This window comes from Podarcis cretensis, assembly GCF_951804945.1.
Source record: "Podarcis cretensis genome assembly, chromosome: 9".
NCBI classification, from domain to species: domain Eukaryota; kingdom Metazoa; phylum Chordata; class Lepidosauria; order Squamata; family Lacertidae; genus Podarcis; species Podarcis cretensis.
In genome coordinates, this window is record NC_137178.1 from 40,489,020 (window position 1) to 40,508,193 (window position 19,174).

The 19,174-nt window shown below is 43.8% G+C and overlaps 2 protein-coding genes and 1 long non-coding RNA gene across 6 annotated transcripts in view; 2 read left to right on the forward strand and 1 right to left on the reverse strand.

The window, feature by feature from the left end:
- Positions 1 to 12,852, reverse strand: part of SH3D19 (SH3 domain containing 19) — a 68,800-nt gene extending 55,948 nt beyond the window's left edge. For 2 of the 4 annotated variants that reach the window (XM_079990412.1, XM_079990413.1), the window contains exon 1: positions 12,185 to 12,852. In XM_079990412.1, coding sequence (XP_079846538.1) covers positions 12,185 to 12,275 — 91 coding nt within the window. In that variant the 5' untranslated portion in view covers positions 12,276 to 12,852. The remainder of the gene's footprint in view (positions 1 to 12,184) is intronic. The other 2 variants (XM_079990411.1, XM_079990415.1) reach the window with 2 other exon arrangements.
- LOC307224041 overlaps positions 1 to 19,174 on the forward strand; it is a 199,050-nt gene that overhangs the window by 66,315 nt on the left and 113,561 nt on the right. The window lies entirely within an intron of this gene.
- Positions 14,254 to 19,174, forward strand: part of FHIP1A (FHF complex subunit HOOK interacting protein 1A) — a 118,482-nt gene continuing 113,561 nt past the window's right edge. The window contains exon 1 of the mRNA XM_079990418.1: positions 14,254 to 14,350. The gene's annotated coding sequence lies outside the window, so the exon portion shown is untranslated. The remainder of the gene's footprint in view (positions 14,351 to 19,174) is intronic.

Below are 19,174 nucleotides of genomic sequence, written 5' to 3' on the forward strand. Positions count from 1 at the left end.
TGGGAAATTGTCCAAAAGGATGGGAGAAGTTTGTAGAAGTTTGGGCTGTAGCTCAGTGGTAGTACAACAGCTCTGCATACAGAAGGTCCCACCTTCAATCACTGTGGCATGTCCAGGAGGGACCAGGAGAGATTATTGTCTGAAATTCTGGAAAGTTATCATAGGCTGAGCCACACAAAACAGTGGTCTGGCTCAGCTTTCTATGTCTTTATATTGCTGTTCATGCAAGGTTCCTCTACTGTGATGTTGGTCAATTACTCCTTCCACCAGTACAGTGGTACCTCGGGTTACATACGCTTCAGGTTACAGACTCCGCTAACCCAGAAATAGTACCTCGGGTTAAGAACTTTGATTCAGGATGAGAACAGAAATCGTGCTCCGGCGGTGCAGCAGCAGCAGGAGGCCCCATTAGCTAAAGTGATGCTTCAGGTTAAGAACAGTTCAGGTTAAGAACAGACCTCCAGAACGAATTAAGTACGTAACCAGAGGTACCACTGTAGTTACTGTATATACTTAAGTGTAAGCCAACCCGAATATAAGCCGAGGCACCTAATTTTAGGACATAAAACTGGGAAAACTTATTGACTCAAGTATAAGCCGCAAACCTGGTGGTGGTGGCAGCGGAGGAGGAAGAACAAGCAGCCCAAAAAGGCTGCTTTCGGGCTGCTCGCTCCTCCTCCGCTGCCGCCGACAGTGGAAAAGGCGGTGGAGGAGGAAGGAGCAGCCGCTCGTCCCTCCGCTGCCGCCGCCTCTGCAGCTCGCAAGAGCAGGCATAGGAGCCCGGTTGGGAGAGGCACAGCGCAGCGCCTCTGCCAGCCGCAGCTCCGGTGCCTGCCCTTGCGAGAGGTGGGCGGAGGGACGAGCGTCGAGAAAGGGCTCCTCTGCAGCCACCCGCCTCACTCAAGTATAAGCCAAGGCAGGCTTTTTCAGCATAAAAAATATGCTGAAAAAGTCAGCTTATATTCGAGTATTTACGGTACCAATGCACCATCTTATGTTGCATTTGACCTTCCAAGGAGGCTTTTCAGGTGGGGTGGGGCTTCAGTGGGGAGAAGTGGATGGGATAGCATGTGGTTCTCTGGATCTGGCCCATTGTTTAAGCTACATTGGATCCTTCAGAAATTTCTGTTCTGAGCAATCCTATGCATGTTTACTCACAAATGAATCCCATTTAGTCCCCAGTGAGTGAGTATGTGTTGTAGTGCCTCTTTAAAGTGGCTTGCTGCAACCTAAGAGTGATTGCTTAATTTACTTACAGAAAAGAAACTCTATTTCTGTTTGGTTATGGAAGTGGACAAGCCTAAATATAACAAACTGCAAGACGGTGCAATTATGAGAAATAAATAATAAAGAGATTATACACAACATTAACTGGAATAAACTGCATCCTAATTGTATAGCTCATCTACACATTTCGTTTTACAGTGATTAGTATGTAACAATATTTTCATTTTAAAAACTTAATGTGGAGGAGAGGGAAATATAAGTTTTTGTATAATGCAAGAGCAAAACCGTACTAGAAAGCTGTGTACCAACAGGGGTTTTGCAAAATCTTAATCTGAACAGTGGGCAGGATTAGTTACTTGGCAACCCTGTGTAAAACCTGCCCTGAAGGGAACATTATAGCATACTTCCCTAATGCTTCTGATACCATGCTGTGTACACTGTACTTTAACCAGGCTTTGTCATAACATGTTTGCAAACTCTCTCTCTCCCCCCCCCCCACCTTAACAACTGTATACCCTACAGGACACAGTGGCTTGAATCAGTTATCACATGAAAACAGTTCCTTTTCAGGAAACAACTGAAAACATACCCTGCTAAAACTGGACACAGGTTACATTTTGGCACTGTATGAACAGTTCTGCATAAGGCTGATTTTGGAGACGAGATCTACTTCTTCCAAACACACAGCTCATGCAAGCCCAGGGCACATCCCTCAATCATCTTGCTTCGCTGCAAGCAAGGATTAGTTCAGTCCACCCAGTGAGGAAACAAGATGTTGCAAGGTAGCAGACAGCAGCACAACACAGCTTGTTTCAAGAAAGAATTGACTTCCACAGTTCCACACTTTGGATGTCTCTGCTGGTGCAACAGTGCTGTGAAGATGAATTAGATCCCACCCATACAGCATTGGCCCTGTGAGGGCAGCATGACCCCATCTTTCCCCCCCTTAAAGGGCACCAAATGCATCTTCTCCTGCGTAGCCCCTTAATACAGTGGTACCTCAGGTTACAGACGCTTCAGGTTACAGACACTGCTAACCCAGAAATAGTACCTCGGGTTAAGAACTTCGCTTCAGGATGAGAACAGAAATAGTGTGGTGGTGGCGCGGCGGCATCAGGAGGCCCCATTAGCTAAAGTGGTGCTTCAGGTTAAGAACAGTTTCAGGTTAAGAACGGACCTCCAGAATGAATTAAGTACTTAACCCGAGGTACCACTGTACAGTACCTGGATGGACCACTATCAGGGACTGGGTTACTCTGCTGAAAAATGCACCACAGTCAGGGAGTGACAGCATCATAGTTAATAGTGCAGACAGCACTCTAAATTCAGGGTGGGGAAACTTCAGGCGTAGCATTTAATTACATAGTGGTTGTAAGATATGGAAATTTTGCCACACATACGATATTGTGCTATTATTGGCGGTAGGGAATTGGGATTTGGAGACAGAGAGGATAGTGTGCCTATGTTCACCTGGTGAATTTATAGCACAACCATGGCTTTGATTGGGGACTTCATGGTTCCACAGTGCTATACATTTCCACTCAGAAGTAAGTCCCATTGAATATTGCCTAAGAGTAGACAGCTGACTGGCAGCAAAAGAATATAAGAAGAGCTTTGCTGTACCAGACCAAAGGCCCATTATTTCAGCTTCCTGTTCTCAAAATGTACAACCAGATGCACAAGGAAGGCCCACAACCATGGGCAACAGCATTCTCCCCACTTATGCTCCCCAGCAACTGGTATTCAGAGGTATACTGCCTCTGAAGGTATACTCTGAAGTATACTGACTTGCAGCCATTGACAGTCTTATCCTCCATGAATTTCTCTAAACCCCTCTTAAAGCCATCCATGTTTGTGCCCATCGTTATACCATGTGGCAGCAAATTCCACAGCTTAACTACCCGGTGTGTGAAGATGTTGTTCCTTTCATCTGTCCTTTTGTTCAAGTTTCATTAGATGAGACCATTCATACTTTTATATAACTCACATCCCTCCTCTATTCCAGACTAAAAAGCCCAAAATGTTGTAAATTTTCATCATAGGGGAGCTGCTCTAGTTCCAAGGTCTCAGATCGGGATCTTTCCAAGGTTTGCTACCTTAAATGTTTTTGCAGGACCTGGACTGTCCATATGCAGGACTTGTGCTAGAGTTATATCACTGAGCTACAGTACCTCACAGGTTGCCGATTAAGCTAAACCAATTACACTCCTGCACTCTATTACAACAGTTATTTGAATATTGGGTGGTGGGGGGTAAGGGAGTTAAGATGCAATATTAAGTGAGTCTGCATATTTGAAATGTTCACAATTGACTTCAGTTTCCTCCTAATAAATTCTACAATACGGTGAAGGAGCATAAAAGGATAGCTTTAGAACAATTATTAGCATGGTGCACCAACTGCTGTTTCCCCTTGAATTAATAAGAATGAAGCAGCACAGAGCTGTGGATTACAAACTGCTCATTATCTCAGAACTGCTGAAAATGTTCTACCAAACATATCAAAAGCAAGGAAACTATCCAACACTGACCTTTAGCATAGCTTATATCGTTGAATTTGACTCCTTAATTAAATGAATGGCGACAGCTCCCTCTAACAAGGCCCATTGTTTACTAATTATTTTGCCTCCAAGAAGCTGGCAACCTACCCGTCAGGAAACCAAAGAAAAGTATGGCATTCCTTTAAAAGTTCCAAACAGGCATTCCGTAGGCCTCCTCCACAGAATATCTGAACAGCTGCTTCAGTATGGCTGCTGACCAATAGTGTTATTTACCATGACAAAATGGGCAATGGTATTACCGGTACGTAGCTACATTAGTTGGCATTCCTTTGTGATGAGTACAATGGAAAGTGCCACCCACACCAGGCATCTTGCGAATTAGTCCACAGTCACTATGGCCCATTTTTCACATAATAGTAAACCATAGTTTAGGGGTGGGAAAGCTCATGATCCTTACTTCAGGATTACACCCAAGCCACAGGTTATGGTTTGTTTTGCTCCAGTGAACGAGAATAAGCAACTATTGTGGTTTTTGGAGAGTGAAACAAACCACAAACTGTAGTTTGGACATTAAGCTAAGCCAGGGTTGTTGTTGTTTGTTTGTTCTCAGTGTAAGCAAGGAGGAGCAAAGTGGACAAGATCAGTACATTTGCAGTGAAATAGATTATGGTTTACTTTATGTGTGAAAGAGGCCAATCATGGCAGCAGTAAAGCTACAATCTTGCCAAGAGGGGGGAAAGCTAGGAAAGTGTTCTGTTAACAGCTTTTCTTTTTTCAGCCTATGTTACAATTCCATAGGCCATACTTAACAAGCATGCAAATTCAAAACAAAAACAAACCTGCTGTTACATCTGTTCAAATGCTACAATAGTCTGCCATATTTCTAGAGGATTAAGTTGTGAAGTGAATAATATAACACCAGCCTGTTTTTTCCAGCAATCAGTAATGGAACTCCCTGAAGACAACCACACAAATGCCTTAATTTTCTACTTTTCAGAATCACTGACTTACTGTAGTAAAAAAAAATAATGGACTACATCTGCAATAAATTGTATTAAAATTCATCTTTAACTGCAATAGAGCTATAGTGCATTTTTTTGCTGACATCCTAAGATTTTCCACTTACCAACACAATGGATACCATCCACTGTGAAAGAAACATTAGAAACCTGCACCTAACACATTAACTTACCAGTTTTCAAGTGAATTTACGGGAATGTGAATTGTAAAGGCCTATATAAAACACTGAAATTGATCTTCCTGACCACAAGAGAACTTCAGAAATGTAAACATACTTTTTAAATATTTCAGAAAAACAGAGAAAGAGAGAGAGAGGTATGCAAACTTAGATACTGAAATAACAATTGCAGACTTCTTTCTGCAGGGAGAAATAAAGAAGTCTAACTAAAAATGTTGGGATCTTTGAAAAAGCTGCCGCACAAGCCCACAATGCACAGTTATTTTAACAGCCTTTTATTCATTATGCTTTTGCTATGAGGGAGCCTTAATCTCCCACCTATCTCAAATGAACATGCATTAACGAGGAAGGTTCACACACTTAAAGGGTTTATAAAAAGCAAGCAATCTGAGGCTTTGAAATAAACTATTTAACAAGACTTCTCCTAAAGTGGCATGAAACATGCTCTGTTGAGCTGCTAACTGGCAACTAAACCATGGAGCAGGCAGAAAGGGCAGAGGAATCCACCCTATGTTTTTAACCAGGAAACATCCCATAATTTACTTTCTTGAAACCTCCTGTCAAGAGGCAGGTGATGATGGAGCAGTTGATGTGGGAGGGGGGGCTGAAAGAGAAACACCAAGTTTATGTAGTATTACACACAATGACAGCAACTTCAACTTGCATGTTGAAAAAGGCCAACATATCACTTCATAGTATATAACACACAGTGCTTTTCAAGAAAATCAGTTCACACATTTAGCTGATTGTCGTAAGTAATGCACCTCTAAGTGATGTACCAAAGGTTGAACCAGCTCAGAAACTAGAAAAATTCCGAATCTAATACACACGGTGATCAGGCTTAAAATGCACTGTTGCATGCTTGCTCCTATCAGCCTCTTCCATATCATGGATGAACCTCCCCAAACTGATTTTAAATATGAAGGGGCAACATTGGAATAGACATCAGGTGTTCAGCCAAATGCATGAGGGCACAAACAGTGCAATTGGCATGGTTCCATGCACAATGGGTCCCTACTCAAGGTTCCAGATTGCAAGGAAGGTTCTAAGCACATTCAGCTGAACATGCTTAGGAGTCCCAGTTCTAGGAGGGAAGGCAAAGGTTGGAACTAAGAACACTATAAGTCAGGGGTAGGCAACCTAAGGCCCAGGGGCCAGATGCGGCCCAATCGCCTTCTAAATCTGGTCTGTGGACGGTCTGGGAATCAGCATGTTTTTACATGAGTAGAATGTGTCCTCTTATTTAAAATGCATCTCTGGGTTGTTTGTGGGGCATAGGAATTCGTTCATTCCCTTCCCAAAAAATATAGTCCGGCCTCCCACATGGTCTGAGGGACGGTGGACCGGCCCATGGCTGAAAAAGGTTGCTGGCCCTTGTATTTACATGTTTGGCTGAATGCTTGTCCAAGGGTCAGAGATCCCAGTTGAAGGAAAGCCCTGGTTAGTGTTAGATCACGGCCAACACCTGCACAAGACCCAATGGCTTGCTTCAGAAGAGGGAGGAAGAAGAAGAATTAATTCTAAGTAAACCAACACCTTTACTGCACATTTTCATGAGCTTTTATATCCAGGGATGTAGCATGCGGGGGAGCCACAGTGGCGGTTGCCCCGGGCACAAAATTCTTAGGGGTGCAAAATTTCAACACCCAGTGCTGCCGCAATACAGCTGTGCACTTCCGTCTCTAGGCTCCATTGAAAACGGCTTATTCATGCAATCTAGGAAGTGACCTCTCCAGACAACGGAACAACTCTTTTCTTATCTCTGCAGCTGTGATCTCCTGGGTGATGCAGACACAGTTAGGCAGTTGAATGCAACCCATGCTACACCACTGTTCATATCTCCTTTATTCGTATTGCAGCATCTGTTTGTGAATATACGTCAATAGACCTTATTCTCAATACTCCATGCTATCTTTTCAGCATTAAAATAACTTGCTGTGGACAGATGCAAGAGCGTTCTAATGTAAATTATTGGTGTGCGCATGTGGAGTGAGCAAGACTTTATCTGGAGCACGGTTGTACTCCTTATAGTCCAATATTTTCCAAAAGGGCAACCTGACAAACTCATTTGACTCTGCCCAGATAAACAAGATACTTTTCATTATATATAGGAGAGGCCAACTTGGATTTTCTTTTCTTTTCTTAAAAAGATAGCTTTCTCCTAGTTAATAAGCTTTAAACCTTTTTAAAAAAGAAAAGAATATTTCATTTTTCAGCACTTTTTTTTTTTTTTTTTTTTTTACAGATGCTTGAAAAATGCAATTTTTATGGTTCCATTTGCGCCCTGGTACAAATGTCAGCAGACAAGTGCTTTTCTGTAAAATAAAAACATACTTTATGCTTAGTGATGTTGGTTCATTTCCAAGGACAAGCTGCAACAGATAACAGCAAAAGAGCCTCTGTTACCATCCTTAATTTATTCCAGCAGTGCTTGGTCTGCAGCCAGTTGACTTCAATGGATTCTTCCTACTGACTTCCTTGGATTCTGGAGCGGACTCACAAGTACAATTCTTTTAGCTTAGATGCAGCCAGGTACTCAGTACATATGTATAATCACTGCTACCCAAGAGAACTGTGGATCATAAAATCGAAGAACTGAAAGGGATCAAAGGCACACATAATCTAATCCTCTGCCTAAAAGGAAGATTATCTACCAAGCAACCCCTCACAAATCAACCCATACAATCTGGATCACATAAATGTTAAGAGAAAGGAGCATGTGCAATGCAGAAAGGTAGTTACAAAGCAGCAAAGAAGGTGGGGTGCATCATGTATTCTGCAACTCTCTGATCCTATCTTTTTTTTATTACTGCTGCAGAACAAATCCAAATGGCTCAGTCACATGCTGCAGGTGAAGATGTAACAACAACAACAACAACACACTACACACAGTCTCTAATCATTGTCCGATTTGTGATCAGCCATATCCCAAGCAGAAGGAAAATCCACCCCAAATAAATTATTTGGCAAAATACCTTGCCCTATTCCTTTGGTAGAAGAAGGTTCTGGTGCTCCAGAGAAGAGGTGCCATCTTTTTTTGGCCAGTGGGCACATTTAGAGTTTTGATAAAGTGACGAAAGCTCTAGTCACAAAATGGCTGCCATGGAATGTGAAGTAAAACAAAAAGGTGGCCACAAAATGAGGCAGAACCACAAAATGGCATGGGTTTGCTCTCCAGTAGCCCCCATCAATTGGAGACCGGGAGGCATCAACATTGGCCCCTGCTATATTTATTCACAGAAGGAAAGTCTGTGTAAAGGAAAGGAAAAAAGAGCAAAACATTCCACATATACAGTATGTGTATTTTAAATAAGTGTGACTGAGGAGATACAACCTAGCACCTCCCAAATACATATATCTAGAAATCAGGATTCTTCTTAGAATAATACACTATCAAGTAGCTTAAAACAGAGAGCAAAATTGCTTTTAAAAATTGTATTCTATTCCAACTCTCATTTCACTTCAGCCAACTTACCGTATTTTTCACCCTATAGGACGAAATTTTTCCCCTCCAAAAATGAAGGGGAAATGTGTGTGTGTCCTATGGGGCGAATGCACCGACCCCTCTCGCTCTCCAGGCTTCAGGAAGCTATCCGCAAGCCTTGCGTGCCCGGCGGGAGTTCCCACGGGTTCGCAAGGCTTGCAGGCAGCAACCTGCAGCCCGAAGCACGGGCGCCCTCCAGAGGGCGCCCCGTGCTTCGTGCAGGTGTCCGCAGGCCTTGCGCGCCCAGCAGGAGTTCCCACGGGCTCGCAAGGCTTGTGGGCAGCAGCCTGCAGCCCGAAGGGCGCCCCGTGCTTCGCGCAGGTGTCCGCAAGCCTTGCGAGCCCAGCGGGAGTTGCCGCCGGGCTCGCAAGGCTTGCGGATAGCAGCCTGTTCTGGGGGCTGGGGTCAGAGGAAGCTCGGGCTTCCCCTGCCCCAGCCCCGCGGCTGGGGGGAGGGAAAATAATTTTTTTTATTCATTTCCCCCCAAAAAACAAGGTGTGTCCTATCGGCTGGTGCGCCCTATAGGGCGAAAAATACGGTACCTTCACCTGTGTAATTTCTCTGATTATATTTTGACTGGTGAGTTAATCTCTCTGATACAACCTTGTTTTGCTGTCCAAAACCCAGCTAGCATTTTAGAAATCAAGTTAGAACAAGTTTAATGTGGGAGCTAAGATTAAATAATGCTTCTATGAACGGAATGTTGCTTTAGAGGAAATTGGACACAAATTATTTTGCCAGTTTTCTAGCCCTTACAAAACTGAACGACAGAAAGGTGACTGATGAGTTTATAAAGAATTACTTTTTTAAAAGAACAGCCTTAGAACAACAGCATAACATAAACAGGGGGTTTATAAGTACAGCAAGTGCCTGTTTTGCAACATTCATAGACACCACAAGGCCAGAGCTAAATCCAGGACATTAAACAAACGACAGATGCATCCATCCACACATTTAACTTCAAAATCCTAAGAATGTTTACTCATAAATAAATACTAGGCCAAATTGAATTGCTCCTTAGTAAGTATGCTTAGGACTACAACCATTTAGGCAACGATTCTGCACACATTCAGGCAGTTAGTATCATGCTGAGGAAATTTTCTGTGGAACTGCAGCCTGAGGGCAAAGGGCTCCTGGAACATCTGCACAAACAGCATGGGGCAGCTTTACTTGAGGCATGAGGAACTTTTTTCCGGCTTGAGAGCCACATTTCCTCACAATCTTCAGGAGGCCACATGTCAGTGGTGGACAGGGCCAGAGGGAAGACTGAGACAGCAATGAACATGACTCTTAAAGTAGGCCATGCAAAAAGCCAAAGGTTTACACACATACACAATCCATCTAGGCAAGCAAGAGGCGGTATCACAGTTCAAAGACACATTCCACCTAGGTAAATTTACTGGGGAGGGACATGGAGCAAGTCCGGTGTGGGTTGTGGTCTGGGAAAAGGGTGTGTGACCTGGGGAGTGGTCTGAAGAAAGTCCTGAGGATCTGGAAGAGCAGCCTCGAAAACTGCCTTTGGCCTGAGTTTTCCCAGCCATGCATTACACATACTGTAGTTCTGTTTTAGATTAATGTCTAGCGGTTACTCATGGCCTGCTTCCTTGCCAGTTGACTCTTCACTTATTACTGATAGTGGCATGAGTCACTGACCACCTGATACTTACAGGTAGCTCCTGGATTGTACGTTTTTCTAGCACAGATTCTTGACTTTGTTTCCTCAAGGCATGCCACTAATAACCCAGAGAATGGTCTGGATGGAACATGATTCCACTGCTGAAAGTAAATTGTATGGGTAGAAGGCTTATTAATTAAAACTGTTTGTTTGCTGAAGTTGCATTTGCCCTTCTACAACACAGAGCCCAAAGTGGCTCCAGCAAAATGCTCCAAATGCAGCTGTTTAATTAGGCAACAAGAGCATAAAATAGATTCTGCCTGTGATCCACCATAAACACAAAAGACCCCAAGTCAGTCTTCTAGCCAGTGAATGCTCTCTCTCTCTCTCTCTCTCTCTCTCTCTCTCTGTGTGTGTGTGTGTAGGAATCTGTCAATCTGTTTACAAGTCTGCAGTCCATAGCATGCATTTCTGCAACTACTATACGCTGCTCCAGCTTAATAAGAATCCACAACTGTGTAACTATCAGTGAAAGTTTCTTAAATACCTCTGAGGGTATCAGACAAGGAAGTTCCCTGCCAAAGAGGTGAGGAAAGAAACTACAGTAACACCTTTTGGGTATGGAATAGTCTGCCACTGTTCAAACACAGAAACTACTGATAATTCTGGGAAGTCAGCAAAGTTAGCAGTCCAAAGTCAACAAGGTGCAAACCTTGAAGTATGCCAAATTGCAAAGTAGATGACCCTTCAGTGTTCCCTCTCCTTTTATGTGTGGCTTGGCTCAGGAATGCAGTTACATAGAAAGCTTACACAAATACACCAATGGCGCATCTAGCTCATTACTCTCTATACCAAGTGGCAGTGGCTTTGCAGGGTTTCAGACAGGGGAGATTCCTAGCCCGACCTGCATCCCAGGGACTGAATCTGAAATTCTCTACATGCAAAACATGTGCTATATCACTAAGTGTTCTCCTGCTAAGTTTAGGAGGAATACTTATTTCACATAAGATCTACATTCTGGTCTTAAAACAGAGAAATAGTTAAGGACAAAAATCTTTGGTGAAAAACTTAGCAATGTTGACTACCAGAGATACATTGGATGTGCCTTAAGTTAATGTTCAGAATTCTAAAGAACTAAAGGGAATGTTCAAGTTTACAGTAGACTACCACCAACCAGGAAGAAAAAATGTATTGGAATATGATCCTTTCACTGAACCATGAGTGACTACATCTGACTCACCGTGAGATAAGATTATAAGTGGTTCCAGAATGTTCTTCCATGAAGACCCAATAACGTCCCCCCCCCCCTTCTTTAGCAGCCAACTGGGAAGGATATTCCCTGACCCAGACATCATAACCTTCGGTTGCTTGCAACACCACAGTCGAATACTGAGCCCATCCACAAGACTTATGCATATCTATTACAGCAGCCTTCCCCAAATGGAGCCTCCAGATATTTTGGACTATAACTCCCATTACGCCTGACCATTCTGCTTGAAGCTGTCTGTCCTTCTAAAACATTTGGAGGGCACCACAGGGAAGGCAGTGTTTTCAAACCAATCCCTAGGTCAAACCGCTGCATAGACTGAGAAATGGGGTGGGGGAACCCCAAATGTACGGATTCCAGACAGTGCGCCTGCACTCCCTTTTTGACAGAGTCCAAACTCTATGCTACTGGGGCACGGCTAAGGTGCAACATAGCAGCCCATGTCTTGACTGGATTTGAGGGCCAGGCCCACATGACCACCAATGTGTTCTGCACTGAACGTCCACAGATGTCAAAGGAGCTTAAATGGACATTCAGAAACAGGAGGGCAGAATCAGAAAGGATGCTTGATCCTACCACCAGAGACACCTTGACTGTCCCTCAACCCCTTGCTATATCACATTGCAATCACTTCAGTTCCCAGAGAAAGAGACTTAAGCATGTGGAGTTGCTTGTCGGGAAAGGCAACCAGACAACCAGAGACAATAAAAAAACCCTAAAAACGGGCATCGAAGTAAAATCTGCAGCTCTTTGAAGTGCATGAACCTAACTCCTGAATATATATATATATATATATAGGCGCTGAATTCTCCCCCCACCCCTGCAGCACGTGCCTCCCTTCCCCACTTCGGACCCCAGCCCCTCGGTGCCCCTCTCCCTGCCCTCTCGCGCCTACCTGTTGCTGGGTTCAAGCTGGGTCTCCTGTGCCTTCTGCCGAGCTCTTTCAGCTCCTCCTCTTCTTCTTCCAGCCTCCAGGCTTCAGCCATCGACGACAGGGGAGGAAAAGCACCCCTTTCTTAGGCTTCCCTCTGCTCCTCCATGGCGTGGCTTGGAGCTGCCCTTGCGCCTGCACCTGCCGCTCCCGCCGCCCACAGCCTGGAGAGGAGGCGAAGCGTCCTTCCTGCGCCGCCGCCGCCGCCGCCGCTTCTTGCTTTCCTCCTTCCTTGAAAGTTTCAAGCGCGCTCCCGGGGAGGCTGCGAAGGCCTCGCTCTCTTTCTGGTCTCGGCTAGGGAATGGCAGGAGCTGGGAGGGCGCTCGCCAAGAGAGGCTCTCCCAGCTGTGGCGGCCGGGAGAGAAGGAGAAAGGCAGAGGGAAGTAGGAGAAGGTGGCGTTTCCCTGCCCATTCACAACATTCCGGCATCAACAGGAAACTGGGCTGCTGCCTGACACTAAGACAAAAGGCGAAGCGGGGGGAGGTACCTGGAGCAGCGAGCAGCAATCAGAGCGGCGGAATGCGAGGGGAGAGCGGCCTCGTGGCTGAGGTGGGCAGGGAGGGAAAGAGGCAACGAGAGGTGGTCTCTGAAGCGCATCTCCCCCCACCCCAGTTAATGGTATAATCTGGGACCCCTTTTCCCCTCTCTCTCTTCTGGATTCTCGCAAGGCGCGCTGCCTAAAGGCATTTCAGAAAGCTCCTCCCAACGCAAAAAGAACAGCACTCCTCAGCAGAGATTGAAGAAGAAAAACAAGGCCTGGCCATGGTGAATGGCTCCTGTCTTGAGAGGCTCTCAGGGAAGAGCCCTTGCTCAGTGGTATTATTATAATTAATATTACTATTTTTATGCTTATTAATCACATTTTTATACTGCCCTTCATCTGAAGATTGCAAGGGTGGTTTACAGCAGTAGGGAGTAGAGCGACTGGCTTTCGATGCAGGTTCAATCCTTGGCAGGTAGGACTGGGAGTGTCCCCTGGCTGAAACCCTATAGAGCAGCTGACGGACAGTGTACAGTACTGAGGTAAAACAAAATAAAAAAATTCCTTCCAGTAGCACCTTAAAGACCAACTAAGTTAGTTCTTGGTATGAGCTTTCGTGTGCGTGCACACTTCTTCAGATACACACATGGCAGACCAACACGGCTACCTATCTGTAACTAGTACTGAGGTAGATGGACCTATGTTCTGTCTTTTATAAGGACATAAGAAGAGCCACTGGATCAGGCCAATGGTCCATCTAGCCCAGTTCTCCAAGTGACCAACCAGATGCCCATGGGAAGTCCACAAGCAGGAATTTCCTTGTTTTGGAATCATGGCGTCATATCAACATCTGTGCTGTTTACATTTACACCCAAAGCCGCCTCTGCCAACACACCAATGCTCAATAACCCTCAGTTATTGTTTTTAAGGAGGTTACAGAAGGGTATGATTTGGCTATAATGTGGTTAAGCCAGGCATAATAGGCTTCAGGATTTCATGGGATGGTCTCCTCGCTCTCTCTCCTTCACATGTTACAAGTGTTGTGCCCTGGATTTGCTACTCAAGAGATGTTAACCAGAACCCTCCAAAGTTAATTAACGTAGTTTCCCATTGTTGTTGCTATTGTTAAATATTTGGGAGTCATAAATCCTTGCCAAACTACTTTCACTCACCCAGAAAACTACCAGTAGACCAATTCTCTGCCTACCCCGATCTACAGTATGGCAGTCACCATTTCACAGCAGGAGAGGTGGCTATCATGCAACTCATTACCACTTCTACCAGTGGTAAATGAGTAAGCAAAGCCCTTCAGCCCACACAATATCTGCAAGGAAGATAAAGGAATAAGCAGCCCATGGTTAACATGGTATAGGTATTTGCTGCTGTATTGGTCCCAGTGAACAGTAAATACAAATTAAGTAGACTGATATATTTTCCTTGGGATAATGTTGATGAGATTACAGTCCTCATGAACTGAGGAAAAACACTTATATTAGTTGTTATGTGTTAATAAAATGGAAATGTTTAAGGAGCCACTGTTTCTTTGCAAAGGAGGAAGATAGGGAGAGAACCAGAAGAGGTGGAGACCCTACAACTTTTCTCCCAGCAGAGGAGCAACTGTGACAGCAGAGACGCCTTCTGAACCAAAGTAAGATACCTTTTAGTTTAGGTGCCAAGTAGTTGTACAGTTTTTTTGCAAGAGAGCAGGATGGGGGGGGGGGACCAGAGCAACTTGGCAATGTCTCCATTATCTCATTGGCCATATCCCTGTGACCTGGCAGCTCTACCAAGTCTAGTAGGCAGCAGCTGCCACTGGGTGAAAACAGTATTTTTGAGAGGGTGGCAAGTTGCATTTCAGGTTGCTACAGTCTAGCATTCCTGATCTTTGTAAGAGGCTCATCAAGAAATGAAATTTTGATAACGGTAGTATTTTCTGAGATATTCTCCAGAGCCATTCAGTGATAACAAGAAGTTACCAGGAAATGCAAACAGAAGCTTATATTTCATTCTTCTATATATCCACATATTTTGCTTCCATTACCATTTGCCTTGGCAAAGTGAGATTTACTGTTGCGGGTACCTGCACGGACCTACAAGATAACATATAAAGAAAATCAGAAAAGGCTCAGGAAACACAGCAAAATAAATCCCAGTCTCACCACTTGCTCTACAACTAGCACAGAAGCTGCCAACACCCAGAGACTCATAGATTTGCAAAACAAATTTGTAGAAGTTTAGTCTACATTCCTAAGATAAAACTAATGAACACAATGATTCTAACACCCATAAAAATTCTGAGAGCTTGCCATTACCTAAGCATTAAGGCTTTGTTTACTTTGGTTTTCATTTAGTAGAGTTAAAAGATTCAGAAGGCTGTAATGACGTTCACTTAATTACGTAGCATGCAGATATGTCTCTTGTTCTTCTTGGAAGTAATTACAGGTGAAGGCAGCCAAAATTTCACTGGAAATGCAGCTTGCAGGGTGGATAGCCTTTTCTCTTTAGCTTGCAGGGAGAATAGCCTTGTCTCTTCATTCCCCCACTGCAGTGGAACTGAGATGCCGCCATAGCAAGTGCTAGGAGCCTTGTGGGAGGGGAGAAATCCCAAAGATTCCTAGCAGTGATCTCTCTTCTGACCCAGCCTTACATTATCTGCCCCCTGCGCAACGTGCAAAAGGTGAAGCGGGCCATGTCCATCTATTTCCTCTGATGGACCTGAAGTCTTGTCTCCTGCTTCCCCGCCCAGTGGTCTATAGAGATTATTTTTTATTTTATTCGTTCTTACATTTGTATTCCACCTTTTCTCCAAAAAGCTCAAGGAGGCTTACATATCTCATTCTCGCCTCATTTTATTCTCACAACAACCCTATCAGGTAGGTTAGGCTGAGAAACAGTGAGCATCATGGCTGGGATTTGAACTCAGCTCTCCCAGGCCCTAGTCCAACACTCTTAACCACTACACTATACTGGCTCAGAGCCACACTGGAAACTTCTGCTGTCTGATTCAAACATAATTCTAAGACAAACTGTGGCTTAGTGTGAATGCACAAGCATGAGGGCTCCCAGAGAGGAGATTGCAGCTGCTATGCTCCTCCCTCAGTCCTTTGGCTTCTATTTGCCAAGCTATGGTTTGGCTTAGCATTTTCTCTGAACTCGGGCTAATGGTTTGTCTGGACGAGGTATTTTGTCTGGAGGAGACAATTATAAGCATTGTTGTTGTTGTTTAGTCGCTTAGTCATGTCCAACTCTTTGTGACCCCATGGACCAGAGCACGCCAGGCACTCCTGTCTTCAGTTATAAGCATACTATGTAAAATTGCTAGATACAATAGAACAGATTTAGCATAATCAAATCCTAAGTGAAATGCCATTACATTTTGCAAGCTGTAACATTAAACTAGAGTTCTTTTAGGGAGTTGCATGTTTCTGTGATGATTCTAAGATCTGGAAAGACTTTGTAAATCTAGAACCTTGAATTTTAGCTGTCACTCTGGCAGATGTGTTTCTCTGCTAAATGAAAGTTATGTGAAGACATATCTGTAAGCGTCCCCAATTTTAAAAGTTTCAAGATAGAAGATTGAAAGTCTTTGTGGGTCTGAATGCCTTGCTACCTTTGCTTTGTGTTTGAAAGCAGTAGTGTGTTTGTTTAAAGTATGTGTGTATCATTTGTCGTGCCAGCATCACTAGGCATGCAAAATAACAGTATAAAATATTACAGTAAAAAAGCTATGTGCATTAAAACTAAAATCTAAATATAACAAGTAATCCAAATACATTGACACTCATAATAGCAGGGTTTCCCACAGACATCTGGTTGGACACCGTGACTACAGGATGCTGGACTAGCATGGACCATTGGCCTGATCCAGCAGATTATTTTTATGTTCTTATGAGGAACTAGCAAAGGCCTTCAGCATGTGCCAACACTATAATTGCATTGGTCTGCTACTTATTTGTTGGGGAGGCCATTCCAGACTATGGGTGCCACCACAGAGAAGGCACTCTTCCTAGTTGTTGCTAGATGGACATATGCAGGTTGTAGCACAACCAGGCAGGCCTCTGAAGATGACCTGAGTGTTATGCCTGGTGACACAAGTTCAAGCACTCCAGCACAAAACAGAATTTCTTAACGCTAACACAAACTGGACAGGAAAACTAGTACATTGAAATCACCCAAACTGCTAAATGGTCTTTCCAATATATGGAAAAAGAATTATTGGGTTTTGTTGTGTATATTACAATAAAGCAACGTAAATTTTATTTTCATTGTGCTCAGCAACAAAAATTGAGCTCAGTTTTCCAGTAGATGGAAAAATTGAAATACAGAAATGAAATGAAGATAGTCCCAGATTTTGAATAATGCCAGAGCTTGTCAATCATAAAAGCCATAGAAATCTCCAAAGTGACACAAAAGAACGGATCACAGAGATTGTCAAAGTTGCTCTTTCCCATTTATAATTGTCATGGAACCTTGTGCTTCTGTCTTCATAGACTATTTTCTTTGTCTGGACCCGTAGCAGTAATGCAAATAAATTGTATTTATGTTATTACAGGAGTTAGCTAAGACAGAGAGTTAAAACAGAATTTGTTTATTCTGGTTTTGATCCTTCGACCAACCTTTGCGCTTAAGAATTTCTACGCAGTACTTCAGATAGGAATTGTTAGTTCAGGTGTCTCTTAAAGCTACAAGGGCTTTCAAATGCAGAAAACAAGAGAAAAGAATAATAAAACAAAGCCCTGAATAAAAAGGGAACATTGGAAAGGGATGAATATAAAAACCACAAGGAGTGGTTGCTGACTGCGTGGTCAGTCACAGCTGTTGCTTGTAGAGCAGGGGCTACCAATTCTAGTCCTACTGCAGGAAAGTAACAGAAGAAGTAGATGAGCCAGCCAAAAGAGGGCAGGCGATTCCATGGGAGAAACTGGCATAGAGCTGGAAGAGAAACCCTGAAGAGCCACTGCTACTCAGCAAGGACATTACTGATCTAGATGGACCAGTTGTCTGACTCAGTATATGATAGCTTCCTATGTTGCTTGAGGTACAGGTCGCCTCAGTGGTGCAGAGTGCCTTCCATCAGCTTCTGCTAGTGACCCAGCTGTGCCCCTGTCTGGACAGTCTAATTTCTGTTGCCTATGCTCTAGTAACCTCTAGGTTAGATTACTACAACATGTTAAACATGGGGGCTGCCTCTGAAGACTGTTTGGAAACTTAAGCTGGTTCAGAATTCAGGTTGCTCATCGGGGCAAGCTGGTTTGAGGATATAACACCAGTCCTGGCCCAACTGCGGTGGCTGCCAGTTTCCGGGCTCAATTCAAAGTGGTGGTTTTTAGCTATAACGCCTTAAATGGCTCAGGACTGCAATACCTCAAGGGCAGCCTCTCCCTATATCAACTGGCCCGGACCATGCAATCATCATCTGAGGCCCTTCCTCATGTGCCTCCTCTACAAGAGGTCTGGAGGGTGGCAACATGAGAATGGGCCTTTTCTATGGCGGCTCCCCATTTGTGGAATGCTCTCTCCAGGGAGACTTGCTTGGCGCCTTCATTACATATCTTTAGGTGCCAGGCAAAAACGTTTCTCTTCTCCCAGGCCTTTGGCTAACTCATCTAATTCATTCCTTGATCCTAAGAATACAGTGGTACCTCAGGTTACATACACTTCAGGTTACAGACTCCGCTAACCCAGAAATAGTACTTCGGGTTAAGAACTTTGCTTCAGGATGAGAACAGAAATCGTGCTCCGGCGGTGCGGCAGCAGCAGGAGGCCCCATTAGCTAAAGTGGTGCTTCAGATTAAGAACAGTTTCAGGTTAAGAACAGACCTCCGGAATGAATTAAGTACTTAACCCGAGGTACCACTGTAATAGCATTTCGGCAAGCTTACCTAAATTCAGAGCACTGCAAATGTCTCTTTAGCAGTGATGGCAAGAAGAGTTGAGCTGCCACCGATTAAGAATTGCTTATGTAGCCTAAATATTAAATCAATTTCTGGCTCCGAGGCAGCCCAAGGCTGGAATTAATGTATCAAAAAGTGAAAGGGAAATCCCTGTACACAAAGGAACAAAAGGTTAATGGATTAAGAAAGTAGAAAAGCCAAGAAATAAGAGGGGCCTTTCCATTATGGAAAATGTTACTTATGAATGTGACAATAATATTGATACTATTATGATATTACTTGATTAAACACAAAGGTCTGTCCAGAAGAATGGTTGGTTCAGCAGATTAATTAATATGAATAACTTCAGGTTCCTGGAAGGCAAGCACTGATGGTTTAATTTTTGTTTGGATTCAGTGGGTTCACTGATCCTGTTGGCTTTAAAAAAAACAAAAAACAACAACTTGACAATGACATATCTATAGTCTTCAGCCTTTTTTTTGTCTCCTCCATCATCTGGGTTCCTATGTATTATGACAACTTACAGATTCGCGAAACACCATAATAAGGCTTTAAAGTGGATGTTTGATGTGTTAGGA